This window comes from Poecilia reticulata, linkage group LG7 (assembly GCF_000633615.1).
Source record: "Poecilia reticulata strain Guanapo linkage group LG7, Guppy_female_1.0+MT, whole genome shotgun sequence".
Lineage (NCBI taxonomy): Eukaryota > Metazoa > Chordata > Actinopteri > Cyprinodontiformes > Poeciliidae > Poecilia > Poecilia reticulata.
In genome coordinates, this window is record NC_024337.1 from 5,074,985 (window position 1) to 5,100,769 (window position 25,785).

Consider the following 25,785-nt stretch of genomic DNA (forward strand, 5'->3'; position numbering starts at 1 on the left):
ACAATAAAAATAAAAGAACTGTAAAAAAGCTGCGGTTATGTGTTCAGAGTGACAGATTAGCAGAGGGAAAGGCCTGAGCAGGCCTTCACGTCTCTGTTGTCAACGCACTGAACGCCTTCACTCTGCATGTGCGTTCTCATGTTTCCTTTTGTGTCACCGCGCATCAGGCAGCAGGCTACCCGTAGATAGGTGCCGTCAAGCAGCCGCTTTTTATCCAACTGCACTTAGAATGTTTTTGTGTTTCATCTATTGTCGATCCTGGGGAAATTCAGCTTTTTTTATTGTCATGGTTTTTTATTATTATTATTTTTATGTTTTTTTACATTTTTCGTCACCTTTGATTTGATTACATAATAATCGTTGAGCTGCTTATCAACCCAATTCCTGTCGCTAGTTTTTACTCCTCCGTTTTGCAGCCACATTTTTTTTGAATTCGTAAACAAACCATTTCGTAACGTTGTACTTTAAACACGATATTCTCCCATATAATTTATTATATGGAATTTACTAAATACCTTAAATCACACCATACTGTCTAGCGGGTGCTTGTCACTTCAGCTCTAACTTCGCAGTTTTACCGTTTTGTCGCTGACTTTGTAATAAGAAGATCCGGCCGGTCAAAGTTGCGTTGATATGTCAGATGTCATAAAAGTTCACCTCCACAAAACTGCAGTCAGCATAAGTAAGACATAAAATAAGATTTTAATTTTGTCGCATATATGCATATGTTGTAGGGAGAATGTGTTAGGATCCTGTGTTGCTTTGAGGTTTGTTAATTCTGTATTCTTGAGTTTCTTTCTATTAGACCCGTCTAATAGAAAGAAAACAGCACTTATTTCTGTTTTACTTTAGTTCTGTCCTTCTTTAGTAATTCTAGTTTATTATGTTTACTTCTTGTGTAGTTATTATTTGTTACTCTTATCATGTTTCTTGTTATTATTTAGTGTTAGATTCATTTCCTACTCCTTGTGTACTCTCCCTCGCGCCCTGTACCACTTTCTCACTTTCTCCCTCTCCTCAGTCTGTCTTCTGCTCTCTCCCCTCACACCTGCAGTCAGTTAGCAAATCAGGCCAGGTCCAACCATCCATCCATTATCTTACTCGCTTATCCCTAGTGGGGTCTTGAGAGGTCCTGGTCTTCAGAGGTCAAGAGGAGTGAGGTGGGATCACAGGTTGCCAGTCCATCGCAGGGCAATGGACACAGAAAAGGACAGGACCAACAACCATGCGCACACACACACACCTAAGGAGAATTTAGAGAGACCATTTAACCTGACAGTCATGTCTTTGGGCTGTGGGAGGAAGCCAGAGTACCCGGAAAGATCCGACGCATGCACAGGGAGAACAAACAGAAAGACCGGGGCCAGGAATCAAACCCAGGACCTTCTTGCTGCAAGGCCACAGCTCCCAGCCCAGGCCCATTGTATTCACTCTCCCAGTACTTATGCGCCTCCTCTCACTCCTTGCCAGTTCCCCTCGTCTACTCCTACTATATCCTGTTGTTCTTCCCCTCTGTTCTCTGCTGTCTTTCCCTTAGATTTATTGGTTTTTGTCCTTCTCTGGATTCCATGCTTTCTTTTGATTTTTGTGAGTTTTTTGTTCTTTCATTTTTCATTAAATCTTCAGCATAGCTTGACGTTTCCATTTGGGTCCATCCACTGACACCTATCATGACAACACAGGGATCTCAATAACATCTCTATAGAAGTTCTTGAGCAACTGAACAGGGAGTTCAACCATTTTCAGTTTCCTGAGGATAAAGAGTCTTTGTTGGGCCTTCATCCCCAGGAAAGACTTGTTCACCAACCAGGTCACATCCGAGGTGATCTGGATGCCCAGGAATTTGATATTGTAAACACACTAAACCACCTCTCCTTGAATTGTAAAAGGTGGGTGCGCTGTCCTCCTCTATCTCCCCTATGACCTTGTCGGTCTTGCTGGTGTTGAGTACCAGATTGTTCAGTGAACACCACTGGGACAAGCGGTGGATCTCTTTTCTGTACAGGGTCTCATCATGGTTTGTTACTAGACCCACTGCGATAGTATCATCTGAACCCTGCTGGAGCAGTGGATGGCTTCACAGTTGTGAGTGAGCAGTGTAAAAAGAACCGGGCTAAGCACACAGCCCTGTGGTGTGCCTGTATTCAGGACCAGAGTGGAGGATGTTTGACCCCCTGTTGTCACCACCTGAAACCGGTTGTTGAGGAAGTCCCTGATCCAAAGGCAAATTGCTGTTTAAAGTCCCAGATTATGGAGCTTCACTGTCAGCTTTCCCAGGATGATGGTGTTAAATGGTGAACTGAAGTTCAGCATAAGTGTCAGGATGCTGCAAGTGTCTAAGGGCAATGGAGCATGCCCTGCTCTGTGGCGAACTGGTGCCTGTCGTGAGTAGCAGGAAGGCTATTCCTCATGTGTTTTAGGGCGATCTTCTCACATCGTCTTGTAACGATTGGGGTTAGGGTGACTGGACGGTAGTCATTCAAGCAGGTCACAACAGATTCTACTACTAGCACAACCACAAAGATGGAGCAATTAAGGAAGACCGGGACAGCTGAAAACTGCAGATTGAACATGTCTAAAAAGACCCCTGCCAACATAACCTCAGAGTCCTCCCCGACACTTTGTCAGGCCCTGGGTCTTTGTTGGGGTTAATGCTCTTCAGAGAAGAAGTCACCTGGTTGAGCTGCAGGATCAGGGGCCGAAGCTGCTCCAGGTGGAAAGGAGCATTTTAATGAAGGGGTTTTATCTGTAGATTAGTGGCCTTTATGCCTATAGAGAGCTATCAACATACCTATGGATAGGTATACAGAGGTATGCCTATACAATACATCATGTTAGACATGACACCTGTATGCAGTTTTGAAATATTTAATTATAACCATGACTTATCAAAAACTTCAAAGATAATTATGCTGATTTAAAGCTGATACATATGTTTGTAGAAGTATTTTTATTTGATTTCCAAATATTTCTTAAATATGAACTTGGCATTAACACTGGCATTTCCCAGTGTTGAAATCAACAGTGTAATCTGTAATTATTTTTAGTTGATGGTCCAATGTGCAAGAAAAGAAAAGACTCAAACGCATAGCATTTCTTAAGGTTTACTAGAAAATGCTGCTTTATAAAGGCAGCAAATCAGTCTGCTCTTTAGCATGTAGCTTCTGTTTTTATCTGTTATGTTTAAAGTTACCTATGAGATCAATTAGCCAAACTTGTTCTCTTTTTTTGGATCACTCTGATCTCATAGGACCCAGTAAAGTTTGTATTTTCCTTCAGAAAGGCAGAATGTAGTTTGCTCTTCTTAAAAGTGAACTCAAAGCTTTATCCGAGTTGATTTCCTATTTTGTGTCCAACTCTAGGCATAAATGAGTTCAAAGCTAGATGAAAGTAAGTGACAAAGCAATTTTTTTGTTGTTTTTTTCCCCTCCCTGTCCGTTTTCTCCATCTGTCTGGCCATCTCTCCTGTGTCTGTTTGACAACAATTTACCATCTTAATTGTTCCTCCATGCTGCGTTGTCTGTCTGTTGTAAACCTTTCACCCAACCCTCTGTCACATAGATGAGTCAAGACACAGAGACAAGAACACGAGCTCGTTCTAAAGCCATCCGGGGTGAGTGTGAGCACCGACAAGCCTGCATGCAGAAAGTGAGATTTGATTCCCAAAGATCTGATCTCCTCACTCTGTCTCACTTCTCATTCATATTCTAAAAGCCCAGTCCAGTCACGTCAAGAGTGTTAGAAAGCTGAGAAACCAGCACATTGTATCAGATATTTTCTTCTGTTCATTTTTGGTTCATTAAATCAATCACTCGTCCTTCCAGCAAATCAAAAATTACAAATAAGTGGATTGCTGACATCAACAAAGCTCCAAAAATGATAAAGTTGTGATAAAGTTCAAATTTTCTTTTGACTCATTTCAGAAAGTGAAACTTATGTAGCCTATAGATTCATTACGCAGAGAAAAATATTGAGATCTTTTATATCTCAGAATTTTGATGATCGTGGCTTACGGACAATTAGGAATTTGAATATTAACATCAGACCACTGAAAAGGGTGTTTTAAACATAAGTGTCAGGCTTTTGAAGAGTGTGTTTACTAATGTGCTCTCAGTATTTGGTTGGGACTGTGTTTGCCCTGTTGGAAAATAAAAATCAGCATCTTCATAGAGCTTGTGAGCAAAATACAAAAGGCCGTGGCAGGAAACAGCAATAATCATATTTTCCAGATTCTTGTCTTATTCTACTGGCTTCCCATACATTTAAGGATTCTTTTCACTTCTCAAAACTCTTTTGACACCAGGTGAAATAGTGATTTTAGTTTGTGCTTCTCCTATACATTTTTCATTGTGTGCCTAATCTTTAGAAAATTTCAGAATGCTAACATTTTCTATGTTAGCATTCTATGTTTTTTTATTGTCTACAAATGAAATGAGAAATATGAGATAGATAGATAGATTCAACTTTATTGTCTTTGCACATGTCTCAAGTACAGGCAACGAAATGCAGTTTACATAAATCCAGAAGTGCTTAAGCGAAGTTATAAATATAAATATATAGACACTGAATTTTGGGTTTTGTTTTCTACAAGACACAATCATCAAAATTAGAATAAATAAAGACTTGAATATATCCCATTCTATGTAAATTGAATTATTTTACTTTCTGAAATGAGAAAAAAAATCTACATTTTTAACAACATAAAAAATTTGTCCAAATTGAAAGAAAAATCTCCCCATTGGTTTTCAGTCGTATACGTAATAAAAGTGCATCTTGACACATGGATTTAATCTATTCTGTCACAAGACATATAAAGTGAGATATTTGTTTGTGTTCCCGGATAATGCAGTGAACTCTATTCTCTGTCAGCAGAACAAGTTGGACAAGCAATGAAGCTGGAAATGAGGTAAAGTATTCTTGTCCTGATCGGCTCTCAAATCAAACAACGTGATGCGTTTGAAATGTAGGTTTTTCTTGGTTTGTGCCAGCAGCAGCTGTCCCACCCCTGGATGTGATGGCAAAGGTCACGTCAGTGGAAGATATTCGAGACACAGAAGGTGGGATTCAGCAGAAACGATAAGCAATCATTTGACAGCATCATGTATCATCAACAATATAAACGTGTCGTAGTATTTAAAATCTGCCTGACGATTTACTTCTGTATATGACGGACTTTCGGTTTTTGTGGGTAAACAGAGGGAAAAGACATCCATATAATGAGTTTTGGGTGCTGAAATATTTGTTGACCCAAAACGTTTCCTGTACTCAAGAGGAAGCCGTTTTGGTTTTCCTCAGCTCCTTTTAGGGTGACATTGTTTTGCTGATGAATAGCCCACAGTCTCCTTGCTGTTGTGAACTGGCCTATTTCATGAGGTCATCCTTCCAGCATATCTCTGAAGCTTTTCTAAGCAGCATAATTTTGTTATTTCAACTTTATTCACACAAGTAAATAGATCTAATTTACAAGAAACATTTGGAAATTTCATTTGTTTCATCGTATGCAGAAAGCACCTCCCTCAGGCCTTCATCCACTTGTTTTCTTTGTCCCATGAATTCCTACAGACACACTGGGTGAATTAAAATATGGAGATGATAATAGAAAACTTTTATCAGCTTTGTTGTGAAAGCAGCTTTCTCCACGGTTATGACACTGCTCCGTTATCAGCGTGCTTGCATCATTTCAACTTTTAACTAGATAATTTATTTGACTAAACATTAATTTCCAGTCAAATTAATGCATCATATAGTTCGCTGCCCGAGTACAATACAACATTATAATTCTTTTGTTTTGTCCATCTTGCTCTCAGTGCGTTGGGCTGCCCAATTGTAAAGAAAAGGAAGCTCCAGGAGGCCGAAATCGAAGAGAACCCGCTGTCGCCCAGGAAGAGGACCCAGCCCACCAAACAGGCCGACGAGGACAGTGACATGGCAGAAGAGGAGGAGCAGAATGAGGAAGACGGAGAGGAAAAAGATGGCATCAAAGACAAAAAGAAAAAAGAAACAAAGAGCGAGACGGGAAAAGGTGTGTAACTCAATCTTTCACACGTTCCACCAACTTCTTTCAGCTCAGAAATGTGAAAGTGAATGTGAGCAATGTTCATTGTTGCTTAGACCAACCGTGCAAATCTGTCACCAGTCTTTTTACGTACGGATGCAGACCAGGTTACAAATGAACAACATAGCAGCTCTGACATTTGTTTGTATACCTGGGTTCCACAGTTGAACGTACCTCGGTGACCACAGACAGCCCAGAACAACCTTGCCCTTCACCTGATGATAAGAGCAGAAGTATCGCCTCAGAGACCGAGAACAAAGTAGAGACAGAGAACTTTAGCGAGGAGGTAACATGTATGATAATCACAGAGGAAGAGGAGGTTCAGTCAGCATCCGCGTGCCTCCCACCAGAGCTCCCAGCAGAAGAAACAACCGTCCCCTGTCATGAAGAGACAAAAGACGAGGAAGAAGATAAAGCAAAAACAGCAAACCTAGACGAGGAGGAGGAGGAGGAGGAGGAGGAGGAGGAAGTGGAAAGTCAGAGGAATGTTGCAGAAGAGATGGAGATCAGAAGACAGGTGATCAGGCAGGAAAATTCTGATCACCAGTACTCAAGTGGAGATTACAAAAATCAGGCCAAAGAGTCAAAACCGATGGAGAATAATGAGACTGAAGAAGAGGAGGAGGAAGAGGAGGACGCAGAGGAGGAAGAGGAGGAGGAAGAGGAAGAGGATGAAGAGGACGAAGACGACGGAGAAGTGAGACAAGTTGAGACAGTTTTCATTCAGGAATCTGAAGCGACTGTGTCACTCAGGGAAGAACAGTGCGACACCCTCAGGGCCGAGGAAGAAGCAGCAGAGGAGAAGCAGAGCAGCAAAGCCGGAGAAGTGGAGCAAGAAGAAGAAGAAGAAGACGAGGAGGAAGAAGATGAAGACGACGATGAAGAAGAAGGAAACTCAAGCAAGGCCTCTCCGAGCACCGTCATCATCGAAGTTCACGCAGAGGAGGAGGAACACGAGGAGGACGAGGAGGAAGAGGAAGATGACGAGGAACTGGAAGAGGAAGAGGAAGAGGAGGAGGAGGAGGAGGACAGGGGAGAGGAACTGGATCGCGTCTCCGAGGGATCAGGCGTCACGGACGACTCTGAAAACTGGGACATGACTCGAGGGAACCTGGGGTTGCTGGAGCAGGCCATAGCTCTGAAGGCAGAGGAGGTCCAAGGCGGTCAGGAGAGCAGCAGTTCTGTTGACTACCAACCGAGCAACTCCTCCATGAAGAACTCCGACGGTTCTGCTGGACTCCGCCGCTCCACCCACTGTAGCAAAGGTACACTGTCTGCCAATGGCATGGAGCTCAAGGTGTCAAACTCTATGTAGCCCTAGAACCGTCAAAAAGATAACAGTGTGCTTAAACATTATTGTTTCAATCAAATCAAAGTAGTTTTTACTGTTAAATTACATCAATCACTCCCCCCACTTTTCTGTGATTTATTGTGTAAATTCAGTAAAATCAACAAAGCCCTGCATTTTTTTGCACTGAAACATAGTTGTGAGTTTATTGTAGATTTTTGGCAAAAATTGTGAAAAATATTGGATAAAAGTGACTGTTTACTCCCACCTGCAGGTGGATGTTTCTTTTACTTCTACTAAATATCTGCCTCAGCTTTACTTTATCTACAATCCATAATGACACAGCGAGTCATAAAATGCCCTATTTCCCATCTTACAAAAGTGCAAATATTTCAAAATTACAACCACAAACATGTTAATTTTTATTGCAAAAAATTCCCACAGACAGTTGCAAAATCCTGGAGGGACTGAAAGGATGTTCGATATCATTTAATTTTAAGAATTTTGTTTATATTTCAACTGTTCATTGACAGGTTTTAGCAATAGATCCTGGAACAACCGGCCCTTTAAGAACATTCATGATCTTGATTTGACCCAAAATTAAATTGAGTTCAACACCCCTGACACAGAGCAACATGTCTATCTGTAAGCCCTGCCGTCTTGTTATTGCAATTAATGTGACACAGATTTGACTTTTTGATTCTAAAGCATTAATGTTGAAGAAATTAGGTTTGTGTCAAACTGTGCCGCGTTGAATCTTATCAGAAAAATGCAATACATATGGATTGTTTCGTCTCTCCCATGTTCGACTTAAGAAAAAATAATTTTTCCCGTAATCAGTTAAAATACAAGCAAATATACTTTTTTTTTCATAAGCCTCTTGTGTTTTCATGACATTTAATTAAGCTTCTTCACATCTTTTCAGAAAAGAAGGAAGTAAAGTGTCCAACTCCAGGCTGTGACGGAACAGGCCACATCACTGGGTTGTATCCTCACCACCGCAGTCTTTCTGGATGTCCACACAAAGACAGAATACCTCCAGAGAGTGAGTTCATCACCCAGTGGTTCCCAAACCTTTCACCTTACGGCTGCTGTTGGTGGAAGTTAAACAATTTCACTCACAGAACAATAAAAGGAGGGTATGAAAACTCAGACGGATCGACCAAACAGCTGTTTCATGCTATTTTAAAAATATATATATATTATCACTTCAAAAATGTACTGAATTCAGTGTGAAATTGTAAGGCTACCAACTTGACATTTCACAACCCTCAATGTATCTCTGATCACAATTTTGGGAACAACTGCAATAAGCTGAAGATGGCGCAGACATTTTAGACTAGAAGAAAAGTGTTTCCGTCATCTTTCTGTCTTGAAAATCAAGACAAAAAATGAAGAAGTCTTCACTAGCACTTGTAACATAATCAGTTCAACTAACACTACTACTGAAGACAGACTAATACTGTTGTAACAMACTGCTTTCTTTAGCTCACAGTCACTGTGTGTGCTCGTAGTACACTAAATATACTAACCTTACTTCTGCTGTCTGTAGTTTTGGCCATGCACGAAAATGTCTTGAAGTGTCCCACTCCCGGCTGCACCGGCCAAGGTCATGTGAACAGTAACCGCAACACACACCGCAGGTTGTTAAAACACACACACACACACACACACACACACACACACACACACACACACACACACACACACACACACGTACACACACACACACACACACGCACAAAGGCATGCACACAGCAGGTCATTTTATGCTGTAGTATAATTTATCTTTATTATTTTCAATATAGCACGAGTACTGATTTTTAAAGATACATTTAGAAAATAAGCAACAGAAAATTAAGACAAACTAACGTCCTCTAATAGAACTAACACACATTTGATCAAATCATCTAAGATTTTTTTTAAAAAATCTCGATGATTGTTTTGCTAATTAAAAATTCATGTTTGGATCTTCAACCCCTTTCAGCCTGTCCGGCTGCCCCATAGCAGCAGCAGCTAAACTGAACAAGAGCCAGGACAAGCAGGTTCATCTACAAGCTGCAGCCAGCGAGCCAACATCAAACTCTGACAGAGTGCTAAGGCAAGACAGGAAACAACATTTGGTTTCCTCTTCACCTCCACGCAAGTCCACGTCTGCTGGTGCATTTTGGTCGAACCTGTGGTTTTTCTTGCAGGCCAATGTGTTTTGTGAAACAGCTGGAGATCCCTCAGTATGGCAGCTACCGGCCCAACACAGTGACAACCACGCCTAGAGCTAACCTTGCCAAGGAGCTGGAGAAATACTCCAAGGTTTCTTTTGACTATGCAAGCTTTGATGTGCAAGTGTTTGGGAAGCGTATGATCGTTCCAAAGATGCCCGACACCACTGACACATCCACTAAAGTCTTCAAATGTAAGTCTAAGTCCTGCTCTAGATTTTGCCACAAAACAAGTGTTGAGTGTTTATAACGGGTTCTGTGGTGGCGCAGGGGTGACGCGGCCGCCACAGGTTTGAGTCCCGGCCTGATGGCCTTTGCTGCATAAAGCATCATGTTTTTTCACGCTACTTTGTATTAGTTGGAGAAATTATATTGCACACAACTCAATAAACACCCATTTTCAGCTTGATGTAATTTGATTCACAGTTCAAAAACCCAGCAAGTGAACATAAAAGCAAAAAAAAAGGCACAAACAATTAAGTCCATTTAAATTTAAATTCAGGTAAGAAGAGTAAGCATCTAGATGTGCAAAGTTAAGACATTGTCATACTGCACGTTATGTACAAATTATTGCACAAAAACTATGTTTTGGACAACTAGCAGAACAAGATCACTTCTGTTTAATCAACTATCATGCTGACAGCAGTGTCACTAGTGTCCTGATGGACCCACTGACCTGATTGTTTTGGTGGTGACAGTTAAAGGGTTAATAAAATTATCATTTGTTAGTCAAAATAAACAATATTTATGAACGCTGAATAGTCGTTCCTTACAAAACTAAAAGTCCTCTTCTGCTGGTGTGATTACATTTAGAAATGTTGTGAAAATCAGTAACGTAATTTCTGGTATGGCAAAGAGCAAGAGCTGAGGCGTTGATATGCATAAACTCTCAGGCCACCTTTCTCCCCAGTCCTCCCAGTCCGCCCCACCTGAGCCCGATCCTCCGAACAACTGATAAACATCGTTCCTCCTGCATGTCCCAGGCGTCCTTCCCCAAGACATTTCCACTGGTTGCTCTTGATGTGGAGGAGCACCTGCTGGAAAACTGCACTTCTCAGTTTCTCTGCCTTAAGGGAGAGCCCAGACACCCTGGAGGAAACTCATTACAGTCTCGTTTTTTAGGTCACTGCCTAGAGCTCATGAGCATAGATGAGGGTGGAATATATTAATTGGCAAATGAGAGCTCACATAATTGAAGACGCCACATCAATCAATCTATTGACCTATTGCCTACTTGGGTAGGACGCCATTCACGACCTGCAGAGAGCACGGCTCTCTTTTGTAGCTCAAGGTCTTGAACTTGGAGGCACTGATTTTCATTCCGGTCGTTAAACATTCAGCTGCATGCTGAAAGCTGGAGATTATAGTCTGATGAAGCTAACAGAACTACATCATTTGCAAAAAAAAAAACAATACTGAGGCTACCAAAATGCCTTCTTAACTTTTTATTTGTTTGTTATCTCACTAGCATTTTATGATTCTTAGACATTACATTGAAGTGGCTTTCATTTGTCCTTTTCTGTTACAAAGTATTTATTTATTTGCACACAGCTAAACCATTTTCCAACGCACCCTCGCCAAGCCATGGTACATCAGGAGGTTTCGCCAAGAACACCCCATCCTCCAGTGGATGGGGTGCAGAGGACGCAGAGGCAGCCCATATGGCAGCAACGGCAATCCTCAACCTGTCCACCCGTTGCTGGGAGAGACCGGAAACCTGCAGCACTAAACCCCTGGAGCCTTGCACCAAGGTATACAGATCTGTTGTGTGGCTCAAAGCCAGTTTAGGATGTGAACATTGGCTTTTCCAGTTACGCCCAACATCTGTGCCATACTTCACTCTCACCATTTATTTTAACACTACAGGAGGTCGCGATTGAGGTGGATGAGAATGGCACCTTAGACCTGAGCATGAAAAAGACCAAGAGAGACGACATACAGTCTGCAGAGGCTGCATGTTCTTTGCCTTCCTCCTCTCAGCTTGTGGATGCCACGTTGTCTCAGGACCATCCTCAGTCAGATTGGGAAGGTCCACTGGATTTCACCAAACCCACTGAAGACAAGGAGGAAGACCATGAAGAGGTAATAAATTTTGCCACTTTCCGGACATCTCTGTACAAGACAAAAGCTCAAGGAAAAGAGGAAATATCAGAGTCCCATGCCTGTAGCAACTGTATACATTAAAACAATTTTAAAGTTGATAACAGAATTCTGATTGGATAATCTTTTTCTGGAGTATCTTAGCCATTTATGCTCTGTTTTTACTTTTGTCTAGATGGAATACACAGCTCCTTCATATACATCATCTGATGATGAGGAAGAGAACCAAGAAAACTCAGAGGACCGGAAATACCCCGGTGAAGTCACTACCAGCAGTTTTAAAGTCAAGTTTCAGCCCAAAGACAACAAAAAAGAAGTTATTGTGTAAGTTCAAGAACTTCCCATTTTAAAACTATAATAGGGCACGTGACACACAGTTCAGTGTTTGACAATAGCTACCAAGTAGTGTCAGACCTAAATCAAGAGTTAAATATTTTATTTATCAAACAGCGGTGTGAATATGAAATGCTGACTCAATTATCTGGTTTGCTGAAGAATCTGAAGAGATGGAGAAAGACTTGTTGATAAATTAAAATTACTGTAGCAGAAATATTAAAATACAGTTTTTAATTAAATCTGTCAAAGATTTAATTAAAAGTAACAGGATCTACAGTAGATTTGTAGCTGAAAAGCTCAAAGTGATCCAGGATTAGTTGAACATGTTGGCCTAAATATGTTGTAATTTTTATTTTAACTGAGAAATTGCTGTTTGCGATACACCAAAACTCATAATTACTTCAAAAATGTACATCTTTTGTTATAACTTACATCGATGGAGGTCGCCATTTTTAAACCTGCTGGGTTGATGACTCGTTTTGGTCCATTCTGTACTGGAGTCTACAGAGTAAACACATGAAGGCTAACTTTACCTGAGTAGTTGTTTATCATATTATGTTTAACGGGTGTAATTTTTGATAATGCCACACTGTGTCACTATTGACTGTAATTTAAAAAAAAAATAAAAATTGGCTGGACTGTGCTAGCACAGTTGGACCTTTGGATGTCATTTACTCCAGAATGCACTTCAGAGTGAACAACATGGCGACTTTCATGTGACAATATTTTATTAAAATTTATAGAAACTAAACAACCTACATTATTATTACTGTATTGTTTTTACATCTAAAATAAACACTTCTAAGATAAAGTCTATTGTGACAACTAATCATGGATTCCTTCGAGTAATTTCTGGTGCAATGCCATTTTGCGCCAACAGATGGCAGTAAAATGGCTTTTGGAAGTCAGCACAAGAGAGGCTGACTTCCAAACCTTTCAAAGAAGAAGATCAGTGTAAACATATCTACTGGCTGAACAGTCGTCAGTATCACAGCAAAGCCACTGCTAAAGAATCTGATTTCTGTTTTCACAGAATAGAGACACTCTTTTACACGTATCTGCCGTCACATGTGCAACGTAATTGTTACACACATAACTCAACCTCATGATAGATGCTGACTGCAAGAAATCTTTTGAAGATTTTGTTTTGCGTGATTTCATTTGAGTTCATTTTGGTTCATGTATATAGTATATAGTCACAACACGTCATCTTTCAACACCAGCAGCCCATGACTCATCTCAACCTGTTTTACAAAAAAGAAAAGAAAATCAAGTGAATCTAATTATACATCCATTTCAGTTGATGCTAGATATAAAAAAATGTGCTCAAGTTTAGCTTATAATTTAAATTGGCCAAGTAGCCTTCTATTCAAGAAAACCCAGCAGCTATCATAGAGTCACTGACTCGCAGCCTTCACTGAACGTGTGATATCAGTGGACTGCTTGCAACAACTCCTTAGTGCATGCTCAGTAAAGCATGCCTGTAGCAACAGGAAGAAACCTGCAGCAGAACCTGACTCAGGTTTAATCCATGATTATTATTTTCTTTGATTTAGATGTCCGACACCAGGGTGTGATGGCAGTGGGCATATCACTGGAAATTATGCATCACATCGAAGGTAAGACCTTGAGTGTGTATTGCGAAAGTGTTATTTTTTATCACGTTAAGCCATTCATTTGTCAGTATATTTGTTAATTTAACTGACAAAATACTGAGGCTATAGTTATGAACTTACCTTTAGTTTATCCTCATAAGTTACTTATGACTATGAATATAAATATATAGAATTCTACATATGTGTGAATGGTGGTCTTGTACATTTCTATAAATGTATTTTATAAAGTTATTAAAGATTAAGTACATTTAACATGAGGCTGACAATAACAGTCAAGTAAATTCAACATGCGCTTTGGGTTATTTTCAAAATATTTGTAGCAAAATTTTTAATTTCTGAAATTTTATTAATAAGAATCTTCTTATCCTCTTATAGCAACTTCTTCACACACGTGTACAAAATTGTTGGCACCACTTTGTGATCTAAAAGCCCACAATGGTCCCTGAAATAATTTAAAACTGACAAAAGTAATACATAGCATTTACAGAAATCAACCAGTGAAAATCCAGCATTGCTTTTGAAATGTGGTTGAATACAATCATTTTAAAAAGCAAACAAATGAAGCAGGCTTGGACAAAAAATGATACCTCTAACTTAATATTTTGTTGAGCAACCTTTTGAGACAATCACTGCAATGAAATAATTTATGCATCTGTTAATAAGACTTCTGTACCTGTCCACGGGTATTTTGGTCCACTACTAGTGAACAAACTCCTCCAGCTGTCTTAAGTTTGAAGGGYGAATTTTTTAAAAAGGCCTCTTCCAGCTCTTTCTATGTTCAATACACTTTAGAGAGACTTTTTTGCCCATGTGGGATGTATATTCCAGTTTTTCACCATAGTCTGAATAGACTAACTCAGTTCTTTTCCGTGTAAAAGGCCAAAGAATAAATAGATAAAATAACAAGACTTCGTATGAAAATGTGTTAATCTATAAATAGTCTATAAATGAGTCCAAGAAAAGATTTAATGGCTGAAAACTATGCTTATTAACTTTTGAAACAAGTCTGTCACTGAAGGTCATCACATCACAGTCAGACCACTGTTGTTTTCTGACTATGGATCCAGATGGACTTCTCTACAGAAATTGCAGTAAATGCGCCACAAAAATCCATTACTTGTCCTTTTGTTATTACCTTCCTTCATGTTGTCATGGTCTTGTGACAATAATGTCGGCTCACGTTGCTGAATAAACTTTAAAATCAATCCATAAACGATCCCATCTATGGTTACTTCTGTTACCAGCGTGGCTCATGGTTTGCAACAAAATAAGAGACTCCACAGCCAAACCATAACTTGCTCAAATTTCTTTATCAAAAAAACTGTTCACTGTGAAAAGAAGAGATAATTATATCAATAACAGAAAAAAAAACATTCTGATTGACTGAGTTGAATAACCCAGAAACAAACAAAAAAAACTTTAAAAAAAAACAACAAAAAAAACATTACCAGTTTGCTAGAGGGAAACAGAAAGCTGAGAGAGACCTGAACACTGTGTTTAAGCCACCTTTACACCCATCACATCCACCTCTCAGGCAACAGGAGCTGTAATGAGCTAACGTAGTCACCACATTATACGGAGGAACTAACATGTCAAAGGTAAGGCTCTCAAAACAACTAATTTCCATACACCGGTATGTGACTCCATTGTTCTTCTTCTGCACATGTGGGTCGCTTTGAGGATATAAACAGTTCACACAGCAGTTGGGTGCAATTAGTTATATGAACGACCATGCAGAAAACATTTGGATTTTAGCAAAATATTGGAATTGAACATAAAGGTTGTATGTTTTGAGGCTTGATGTGATTTTTACCATTATTAATGTGATTACTATCGGCCATAGCAGTAGTTGATTGGCTAGTTTAAGCATCAGGTCTACCGATGATCTGAGTTGGGGTTTCAGTTTTTTAAATGACCTGAAAACACAAAACTCCACATCACATCTACATGTTATGGTTGTCAAAGTCAAGCTGTCAGTACTGACCTACTTCTTCTCTCTCTCGTTAATTTAGTTTTAAGTTCTAACTTTTTCCTGACATTGTTATCTTGTTGTAGTATTGACAATTAGTACCAAAGCACTGCGTCTCTTTTCTTATAAATATTACACATAAGACTTAGCGCATTAGCAGCTCGACAGCTAAAACCAGTGGTCACTGACGATGAGCAGCTTTTTGCCCTCCAGGGAGTCTGTTAAGTTTATTTCTAAGTTGTTTTTTGGGGGGGTGGTTTCATTGTACTTTACATCCTGATACTGTTGTTCATTATTAATGTCCATATTGTCCGGCTGTGAAAGTGGTGTCTTCCTTGGTTCTATAATCATTACATTTTTTACATTTTCCAACAAATTGACCCATTTGCAAACTCAGTTTATATGTGAGTTTTTTCATCACAGATATCTCCTCCATAATGCACAGCCATTGCTCCACAGTCGGTCCCTCTTTATATCATAATCTTGTGATGGTTTTCCGACTTATTTGTACCAGATATTTGTTTTCTTTTTGTAGTATGTCATGTGTCAGACACACCAAATAGATTGTCCTACATGTTCTGGGTATTCCATATCCTATTGTTTTTTTTTATTATTATTTTATTTTTATGTTCTTTAAGTTCCTTTTTCCATTTTTCTTTTAATATATTAGATGTTTTCTTGTCTACCATCAGTCCCTACGGTGCTGAAGTTACTCTACATTTTTTCCCCTCGTATCTTTCTGAAATCTCTCAATTTTACTTATGCTGGTTTGTATCTCTTTCTCAGAATAATCTCTTATCTGTAGATACCAATATTGATCTTAGTTGTCTAGTCCAAATTTTGTCTTTTAGTTATTAAAGCTAGCAGCTTAAACCCTTAATTATAAACTCGAGGCCCAAGCAAACCAACTCAAGCTCCTGGTTTCTTTCTCTAATTTATAGTTATTAGTTTCAATTGTAGTTTTATTTTTTTAATCCAACTAATTACTTAGCTTATTTATACCAATACTCCTTTGTGGGCTATTCATTTTCTTAATTCCATATCCTTTCTACCAATTTTCAGATTTTTCCATTTTGAAACATATTCATCACTGCACCAACCTATCAGAGGCCTGATTTGCACAGTTTGTGGTACCTAAACCACAAACTTTCACTTCCACTTCTTCTCATGCGATGGGAAGAGGGTTTGATCTAATCATATTTCTCGTGAAATCCATAACCATAAGCAAGCTGGTGGACAAAGCGGTAAAATGAGATTCTTGTCCATCTATGATACACTCGATAATTGTAGCGTCATCTGAGCATTTCTGTAGATGACAGAAGTGGGACTTGTGCTGGAAGTGAGTGAAAAGGAATGGTGAGAGTACAGAGCCCTGTGGTGCTCCTGTGTTGCTGATCACCTGGTTAGACACACAGACCTTCAGTGGTCTAATGATCTGTAGTCTGTTTATCGGTCAGCCATAGATCCTGTGTCTTCTGGAGTTTCTGACAAAGCAGATTAGCCTGAATTTTCTTAACTGCTCTGGAGAAATCAAAGAACATGATCCTCACAGTGCTGCCTGCTTTGTCCAGATGACAGAGGTTTGTTGAGGCAGATGTATGACAGCATCTTCAACTCCTTGGTAATAATAACCAAACTGCAGGGAGTCCTGGTATGTGCTTGTATGCTATCTCAAGTGGGTTAACAGAAGTCTCTCCAGGACCTTTATGATGTGGGATGTCAGGGCAAAGAGTCTGTAGTCATTAATGACTGATGGGTGAGTCGGAACCGGAACCAAGCGGGATGTCTTCCACAATAACAGAACCTGTTGTTGTGTGAGATTCTGCTGCAGAATCTCACAGAGCTGCTCTGCACAGGCCTTCGGGACTCTGGGGCTGACAGCATCTGGACCTGCAGCCGCCTTGTTCTGGTTCAGTCTCTCCAGCTGCCTCTTCACCTGACTTCTAGGTACAGAAAAGTTGAAGGTGGAGGCAAAGGGAGCAGCAGCATCTCCTGATGTGGTTGAAGACAAACTTGTAGAAGCAGGAGAGTCCATGACTGAGGTGGAAGACAGAGAGTCTGAAAGCTGTGGGTCAAAGCAGGGTGGGATGAGCTTGTTCCAGAACTGAACCTATTGAACAATGTGTTCAGCTCATTTGCTCTGTCCAGACTTTCATCTGTCCGATCCTTCGTTTGCTTGAAGCCTGTGATCTTCTTCATCCCTGACCACACATCTGTGATATTGCTCCTGTGGTTATCATAGCAGCGACTTTAAGCTCTCTACTTCAGTCCTCTTCTTTTTTCTTTTTTTGTAATTTTTGTGTTCTGGGCTCTTTGTTTACCGTTCATGTTAACCTTCTCTTCAATTTGAAGGATTGAAGGATCTTTGTTGTCTTAGTAGCTGTAACAGTGTCCCGACAGTTTTGTCCACATGTCTAATTTGTAATTTGAAGATGATGTCATCTACAGAAGAAATGCTGTGGCATCATTTGGTCCCTGTGTATTCTATCTAGTCTAGGCAGTTTGTGAGTTTTTTTATTTGAAATTTGAACAAACCTTTCCAGGAGCAAACGACATCGTTTACACTGCACATGGTGATTCTTTTTTTTTTTCTTTTTTCTAACAATTACACTGCTCAGGTAGATAATGAATCAGATCTCTTCTTATGGGTGCAGCCCAGTTCTGACTTGACTTCCGATCTGGTTGAGCTTGTGATCTAGCTCTTTCCATCTGTTCTAACTTCTGTTTTCTGACTCTCTCCTTCTACTTTTTCAGTCTGTCAGGCTGTCCTCTTGCTGATAAATCACTTCGGACCCTCATGGCTGCCCACACAGCTGAACTGAAGTATGTGTGTTTTATTGAGTTAATTGTTTCCTGACTAAACCTCAACAAGTTTTACTGAAAGCTCTGCAGCTATGGCTTGGTCCATTTTCTCATCTCCATGCTTCAATTCGATTAAAACATCAAAACATCAAATATGGGTGGTGGATATCTAGTTGGAAGCATACAACAGTAACTATTAGGTGCATAGTGAGGAAAATAAAAAAAATAAAAATAATGTGTGCTGAAAACCTGCCTACATGTGTCTCAGGTGTCCGACTCCAGGCTGTGATGGATCGGGTCACATCACTGGAAACTATGCGTCGCACAGGAGGTGGGAGCTCCTCACATTTGCATTTTGATCCGTATAAGTAAAATAATGACACCTAATGAGACGACGTCTTAATAATAATTAATAATAATAATTGTACTTTAACTATTTGGCATCTGTACCTTACAAAAGTGTTACATTTTGACGCGTGACTTTGCCAGTTTGTCTGGATGTCCACGGGCCAAGAAAGGAGGTGTCAAATCAGCACCTTCCAGGGACGACAAGGAAGAATCTGAGCTGCTGAGGTAAGTGACTGTATCGTAGTGTCACTCCTGTTTCTGTTTTCTATTAGGCTAGCAGTTCGTGAATAATGCTGGGAGGACAGAATTAAAAAGCATTCTTAAAATATCAGTAGACAGAGCCGTTAAGTTGTCTTGAAGGCTGATTATCCTGAAACATACCAAGCCAAGACTCTTTCTTGGTTAAGACATTATTATATTGTTTTAACACAATAGAATCTTAAATTCTACTGTGTTAATACTGCAGGAAAGAAAAGCTTTAATGCTGTTAGGACTTTTTTTTTTTCAAACAAGAAGTTAGGGACGGGCAAAAATAAAACATTCTACTAATGCAAACATTTAAAAACACTTTAGGATCAAATAAGAAATCTAAGGGTTAAATAGAAGGCAGCTGATCATTTCTTCTTGTTCATGGAAAAGACTCGTCAGTTCTCGTCATGGGCTTGTAGTATTAATCAGAACAGTCACATTCATAGATATGAATACTTCTTCTCGTCCATTGTTGAGGTTCAGTGCTAGCATGCTTTTACTTCGGTGGCACCTGTTTCTGTCAATTTTCCGGCCTCTGGATGGGGCTTTGAGTGAGCTTCAGACAGTGGATGGAATGTAATGGTTAGGTAAGGTTGTTTTCTGAAATGATTAACATTACATTGACAAATAAACATTAGCAAACAGTTGATGATTTTTGCACGATTGTGCTGTCCACACTTTATAGTTATGCGAAAAAAAAGCAGTTTGTAAAAGCACTTGTAATGCAGACGCTCTGTTTCTGCAGAGCGTCTGCCTCAACCGAACACACTGTAGAGTCAAACTCACCTGTGCAGAGCCTTTTCACTTTCACCGCCACAGGTAGCAGTGAGGTTCATGACTGGTGAGGTACGATTCCTCTGGAGTCAGTTGTACAAATTCAGAATGCAATATAGAAGCCAATCATCCAGCCAACGATCCTCTGAATGGTCTTAACAACCCCCTGAAGCCTCACCCTGTATGCAACAGTGCAGCTGCCATACCACAGTGCAATGCAGTATGTCAGAAGGCCATCAATGGATGGTCAATAGCAGCTTGGAGTTCAGTTTGTGCTTCTTGAGGATTATCAGGAAGTGTAGCTGCTGCTGAGCCTCGATGATCACTGCTGGGATGTAGTCAGTCCAGGAGATGAGGACGCTAAGAAACCTGAAGGTGTGGACCCTCTCAGAGTACCTGGGTCGGTGCTGAGCTTCCTGAAGTTCATGGTGGCCTCCTTGGTTTTCTTGGTGTCCAGAGTGAGGTTACTCTCTGAACTCTCTCTCAGTCTCATCACCCTGTGAGATGAGTCCGATCACCGTGGTGTCGTCAGCAAATTAACGATGCGGTTGTTGTCGTGGGCCAGACCGTCGTTTGTGTCAGGATAGAGACAACATACCATAAGCGATTTTAAATAACAATCAGATCAAATTGCAAAGGCCGTAGTTTTTGTGCAACTCTAAAACATTTTACCTTACCGACATGCATTCACCAAAAAATGTATTGAATGGGACATGAAGAAAGCATTTAGTCAAATTAGGATTTCTGCTTATCTGCAGGTGTCCAGTTCCTGGCTGTGACAGTCTTGGACACATCAGTGGAAAGTATGCTACCCACCGTAGTGCCTATGGCTGTCCCCTTGCAGCAAAGCGACAAAGGGAAGGTCTACTAAATGGCACTCCTTTCTCTTGGAAGGCCTTTAAGACCGAAGGCCCGACCTGCCCGACACCAGGCTGTGACGGTTCTGGTCATGCTAATGGCAGTTTCTTGACACACCGCAGGTATCCTGCTCTTTGTAGAAAATGTTGGTTTTGGTGTCTTGCCCAAGTACATTTGGATGTGTGGAGTGGCTGGATGTTGAACACAATACTTTATTGACCGATGTAGATTTTAAAGAATTATGCTTGTAACTATTCTAATGGCACAAAAGTGAAACAGTTTACAAACATACTCATCAGGAAGTCGAGATTTCTGCAGTATTTCCAACTTTTAAAAAATGGCATTTTGATTTTTAAACTGGTCTATTAGTACCACAGTTTTTTGTTGATTTTTTTTTTTTTTTTTTTTTTGCTTTTTCAATGTCATATCCCCTAAGAACATACAGGAATCAGCAAGCAGGCATTTCAGTGAAAATTAGAATTTTACAGTACAGTGTGACAAAAAAATGATCTTACACTAAAATGATGAAATTTAACTATGCAGTGGATGTGACAGGCGCACACTGATGCAATAATCTGGCAAAGGATAAATAAATAAATCTAAGGCAAGGCAACTTTATTTATACAGCATCCTTCAGTCAGAGATAATTGAAAGACCTTGTACAAAGAAATTAAAAACAATAAAATAAACTCAAATAAATTACAACAGCCAAAAGCAAAAGAAAAGCTTTTCATCTTTTGTTGAGCATTTTAGCTGTTGTGTCAAACACTGTAATCAACTCACTGACTTTCTGAGCTACTTAGCTGCTTTCAATCATTCATCCCTCTTAGTTTGTCCTGATATAACTAAAAAAAACAAAACATTTTCTTGATGAAGTAATTTCTTCTCTCCTTGAGGCTTCAAAAACTGTTGAGCTATAAAAATCATGACAACAATCTTCTTTAGTCTCTCAGGTTGTCCGAGAGCTCCAGCCAGCAAGAAGAAAGTCAAGCTTCCTGGAGACGAATATATAACAGCAAAATTCAGAGCAAGTGACGGTAAGACAAACACAGCAATGATGTTTACCATGTGTTTACACTGTTTTATTTAGATTATTTTAGGCGTAATCACAAAAAACACATTCATATTTCTATTGCTAGTCTATTTGCCTTTTATTTTTTTCATTTTGGGTCTCGTTCCTTTGCTCCTCGGTAAATAAACTGCAATTATCGTGGTCAGCGATGTGTAAAATATAAAATGAGTTTGTTTATGACACACAGATGACACCCATTGGAGCGTTAAGTACAATCACAGAACAAGCCAAAGCGGGGATGTTCCACAGCTTTCTGCAGCTGAATGAGAACAAAATTGAAGAAATTATTTGGTAACACTTTATTTGAAGGGGGTGAATAAGACTGATTAAACTTTACCTTTAATAACATAAAGTTACCTAATTCTTAAAGTGCAATCAGTAATACTTTCAGAACAAATTTATATCGGTAATGATTTCTTGGTTAATGTCATAACAAAGACATTTTGAATAATGTCAATTTTGTACTAAAAGTGTCATAATTTACTGAATGACGCTTTATGACAACAGTCATAAATATTCACTAATGCTTATTCATGTTCATGACAGGTGTATATGACAGTGTCATGTCAGTCTTATTCACCCCCCTTCAAATAAAGTGTTACCAATTATTTTATGGCTAAAGGAGGAAAACAATCGAGAGTCAGAGCACACTGCCGACCCACCAGTGCTGAACTGGCCCAAAATCTGGGTACAGTGATGAACTCTCAGAGACACAAAGGGATTCATTAAATTAATTACATAAATTACCAACCAACAAACTGATTCTTAGAAACAAAAACAAATATACTCATAATGAATCAACCAAACAAGAAGCAAACTGATGAAATAAAATAATCAAAATTTTAAGATTTAACCAAACAAACAATAGAGAAATGGCTCCTGTAACAAAAGTCATACAAGTTGGCATTAATAATCCTGGAAAAATAAGTAGTTTTGGAAATCTTTACAGTTCTGTAATGACAATTCCTACTTTCCTTTAGTGCTTCAAATGAGACGTGTAGCCAGTCCTTTACCCACTTCCTTTCTGTCCTCCTGCATTCCCCCCTGATGACCTGACTGTTGTCATCAAATCAATTCAATCCAGAACATCAATTTGGGAGCAGCTGGAGATTAAACGCGTCCCAAACCTCTGCGTGTGTACCCTCGCGAAATCAATACCAAAACATGCAGCTCCAGCCCAGGAAGGAAGCTATTACTGTAACACGTGACAGGCAAATATAATGTGTTTACACATTGCGTGTGATTCTGTCCACCAGTTCTGGATAATGATGAAGATATCAAGCAGCTGAACAAGGACATCAGTGACCTGAATGAGTCCAACGCAGAGATGGAGGCCGACATGATGAATTTGCACACTCAGGTGAGATTAAAGTGAGTTTTGTCACTTTCAGACGTAGTCAGATCGCTCTGCAGTAGCCGAGAGCAGAGAGTCGGTTGACCACCTTTTGCCACTGTGTGGAAACAGTCATCTTGCCACAGTTGAGATCGTTGCAGATTTCAAGAGAAACAGAAATAAGTCAGTCACTGTTCATTGATGGTTAGGGTTAGATATTTTAAGCCTGTGGGGATTGCTGCTAGGAAGAATAAAGTTCATTCATTTAAGAGGCATTTTATCTGCCTCTTTAATTAAACTCAATTTAAAAAGCCTTGGAAACGGGTCTATTACAGAACCAGGGTTGGACATTTGAAATCTGTCTTTTGCCTAACCCAATGCAGAACTTATGTCTTTCTGCTACAGATTTCTTCAATGGAGAAGAACCTGAAGAACATGGAGGAGGAAAATAAACAGATAGAGGAGAAGAATGAAGCTCTGTTCTTGGAGCTATCTGGTCTGAGTCAGGTATTAATTCGCAGCCTGGCCAACATCCGCCTACCTACCATGGTGAGTCGTGTCAAGGTTCAAACAATAAAGGAATGAAACAAGCAAATTCCTGTCATTTTTTTTTTCTTTTCATGTATAAAACAAGTAATTCAGATCACACTTCCTCCCTGGTGTTCAGATGAAACAGAGGTTGTTGTTTTTTTTGTTAGTTTTTTTTTTAATCAGGGTGTAAAAATGTAGAAATTTCAATCCAAGGACGTAATACTTAATTAATCAAAACAATTAGAGCCTGACTTACCTGGCTGTCTGATGTTGAGAATAAATAATTCTGTGTTTTTCCTTCTATCTCTTTTAGCAAGCTGCAAAGCTAAAGCTAAAGGAAATGACATGTTAGGAAACACCCTCAAAGCTCAGGGTAGAAGATATGACACACTAGGGAACGCCCTACTTAGGGCCCAGCTTAGATAGAGGCTAACAAAGGGAAAGAAAAACTTTTGTCTGATGCCATTTTGTCCTGCTAGTTCCTAAAGGTAGCATGATAAATGGACCGGCTGTATTTCGGTATTAATAAATGCAACTCACCGACTCTCCTTCAACCTCACACATGGAGAGCTCAGCATGGAGAACAGAACAATTCTCCACACTGACTATCCAAATCAACTGCACACATTTATGAACTGATCCTGATCACTAATCTTGAACTCGTGTTTTCAGCAGGAACCAGTATCCGAGCAGAACTTCGATAATTATGTGGAGACTCTGACGTACATGTTCACCAATAAAGACTGCTACCAAAACCCCGACACCCGGGCCCTGCTGGAGTCCATCAGCCAAGCGGTAAAAGGCATAGAGGTATGATGCAAGACGACAACGAAACAAGCAGCTGCCACATTTCTTCTGAGTTCTTACATATTGTATGTGATCATTCTTCTTACTCTGTTATTTAATAACTCCACTAGTTTTTTTGTTTGTTTTGTTTTTGTTTTTTTTTTAAAGCATGTTGTTGGATGACGTATGAGCCAGAACAGACGACTGCATGTCGAGTGTGTGTCACCGCGCTGGCATCCAAATGTTACTTTAAGTCAGGAAGACAAAGTGCATAACCAGGAAATGTGTGCAGAACAAAATAATAACAAAAAAGAGCAGAAAATAGCCTGAGCTTAAGTGACTCTTAGTTATTACCATATCCCAAGAAATCTGATAGTACTCTACATTAGAATAGTGTTGTTGCACCTCCAATACCTAGTTTGTAGGTTTATTTTGCTATTGTTGTGTAACTATTTGTGTCCTGTGCAATTGTTAGTTGAATAACTAACTACTTATATTTGCTGCATTTATAGCTATTTATTATTATTATTATTATTATTATTATTATTATTATTATTATTATTATTATTATTATTATTATTATTATTATTATTATTTATCTGCTTTTTAAGTTATTCCAAAAATCCAAATTTAAAATATTCCAACACAATAAGAGACAAATGGTCGTTTCCTTCATGGCTGAACAAAGAGGAAATATTTTAAGATATCAACTATGAATTATTTTCTATATCTTATTGTTTATTTATGTACTGGGATCTTTTTATGTGCAAAAATTTTGTAACTACAGGTTTTTAAATAATTTTGTAAAGATTTTTGTGCTTCTGTACTTTTTGCCTTTTATTTCCCCAAACTATTTTGAATACACTGCTATACAGTACAGAAAAGGAGGCGGAGTTGTGCATATTTGGTATTTATTTGGTTTATAAAAAAAAAAAGAAGTGATGGTGAATATTTATTTTTTATTGTCTATGTGCTAATGATGGTTGTATATTGATTAGCCTTTACCTTCATCTTGAAATAAAAGTAAAGCTACCATAAATCTGTTGTAGTCTTCAGGTATTCTGACACCATTGCTCTTTGTTTAAGCGACGCACCAGAAAGCTCCACGGTAACAAACACAATGTCTACTGTATTAAACATTAAAACACTGTGCCTATGAAAAAAAATGCCATCCTCTTTAATGTTTTACTTTGCTTTTACAAATCAAAAGTAATTTGACTTTTTTTTTAAATTCCTTCACCTCTTTTTAGTTTCAAAGTAAAAAAAAAACCCTGACTTCTGCAAAAGAATGGCAAAATCATGTAAATATTTAGCATAAAATAAGTTACTGCAGTCGCCCTTTGAAGTCAGTATTTAAGTCTGTGCTGTGACTGAAGTAAAAGTTTGCTCATCCAGACACAACAGTTTTACTTTTTTCTTCCTTGCGAAACTGCTGAAGCTCTGTCAGGC

The 25,785-nt window shown here is 39.3% G+C and overlaps 1 protein-coding gene across 14 annotated transcripts in view; it reads left to right on the forward strand.

Annotated features, from left to right (window-relative positions):
- Window positions 1-25,377, forward strand: part of LOC103466973 (myelin transcription factor 1-like) — a 25,886-nt gene extending 509 nt beyond the window's left edge. For 2 of the 14 annotated variants that reach the window (XM_008412950.2, XM_008412951.2), the window contains exons 2-23: window positions 3,562-3,613; window positions 4,870-4,906; window positions 4,989-5,057; window positions 5,808-6,022; window positions 6,220-7,320; window positions 8,269-8,388; window positions 8,896-8,986; window positions 9,331-9,444; window positions 9,539-9,756; window positions 11,114-11,313; window positions 11,429-11,644; window positions 11,838-11,986; window positions 13,555-13,617; window positions 18,338-18,406; window positions 18,654-18,716; window positions 18,875-18,958; window positions 20,515-20,736; window positions 21,560-21,651; window positions 22,943-23,046; window positions 23,425-23,568; window positions 24,223-24,360; window positions 24,505-25,377. In XM_008412950.2, the coding sequence (XP_008411172.1) occupies window positions 3,562-3,613; window positions 4,870-4,906; window positions 4,989-5,057; window positions 5,808-6,022; window positions 6,220-7,320; window positions 8,269-8,388; window positions 8,896-8,986; window positions 9,331-9,444; window positions 9,539-9,756; window positions 11,114-11,313; window positions 11,429-11,644; window positions 11,838-11,986; window positions 13,555-13,617; window positions 18,338-18,406; window positions 18,654-18,716; window positions 18,875-18,958; window positions 20,515-20,736; window positions 21,560-21,651; window positions 22,943-23,046; window positions 23,425-23,568; window positions 24,223-24,360; window positions 24,505-24,519 (3,576 nt within the window). In that variant the 3' untranslated portion in view covers window positions 24,520-25,377. Of the gene's footprint in view, window positions 1-3,362; window positions 3,391-3,561; window positions 3,649-4,869; window positions 4,907-4,988; window positions 5,058-5,807; window positions 6,023-6,219; window positions 7,321-8,268; window positions 8,389-8,895; window positions 8,987-9,330; window positions 9,445-9,538; window positions 9,757-11,113; window positions 11,314-11,428; window positions 11,645-11,837; window positions 11,987-13,554; window positions 13,618-18,337; window positions 18,407-18,653; window positions 18,717-18,874; window positions 18,959-20,514; window positions 20,737-21,559; window positions 21,652-22,942; window positions 23,047-23,424; window positions 23,569-24,222; window positions 24,361-24,504 lie in introns of those variants that run through there. The other 12 variants (XM_008412953.2, XM_017305665.1, XM_008412943.2 and 9 more) reach the window with 11 other exon arrangements.
- The last annotated feature ends 408 nt before the right edge of the window (window positions 25,378-25,785 follow it).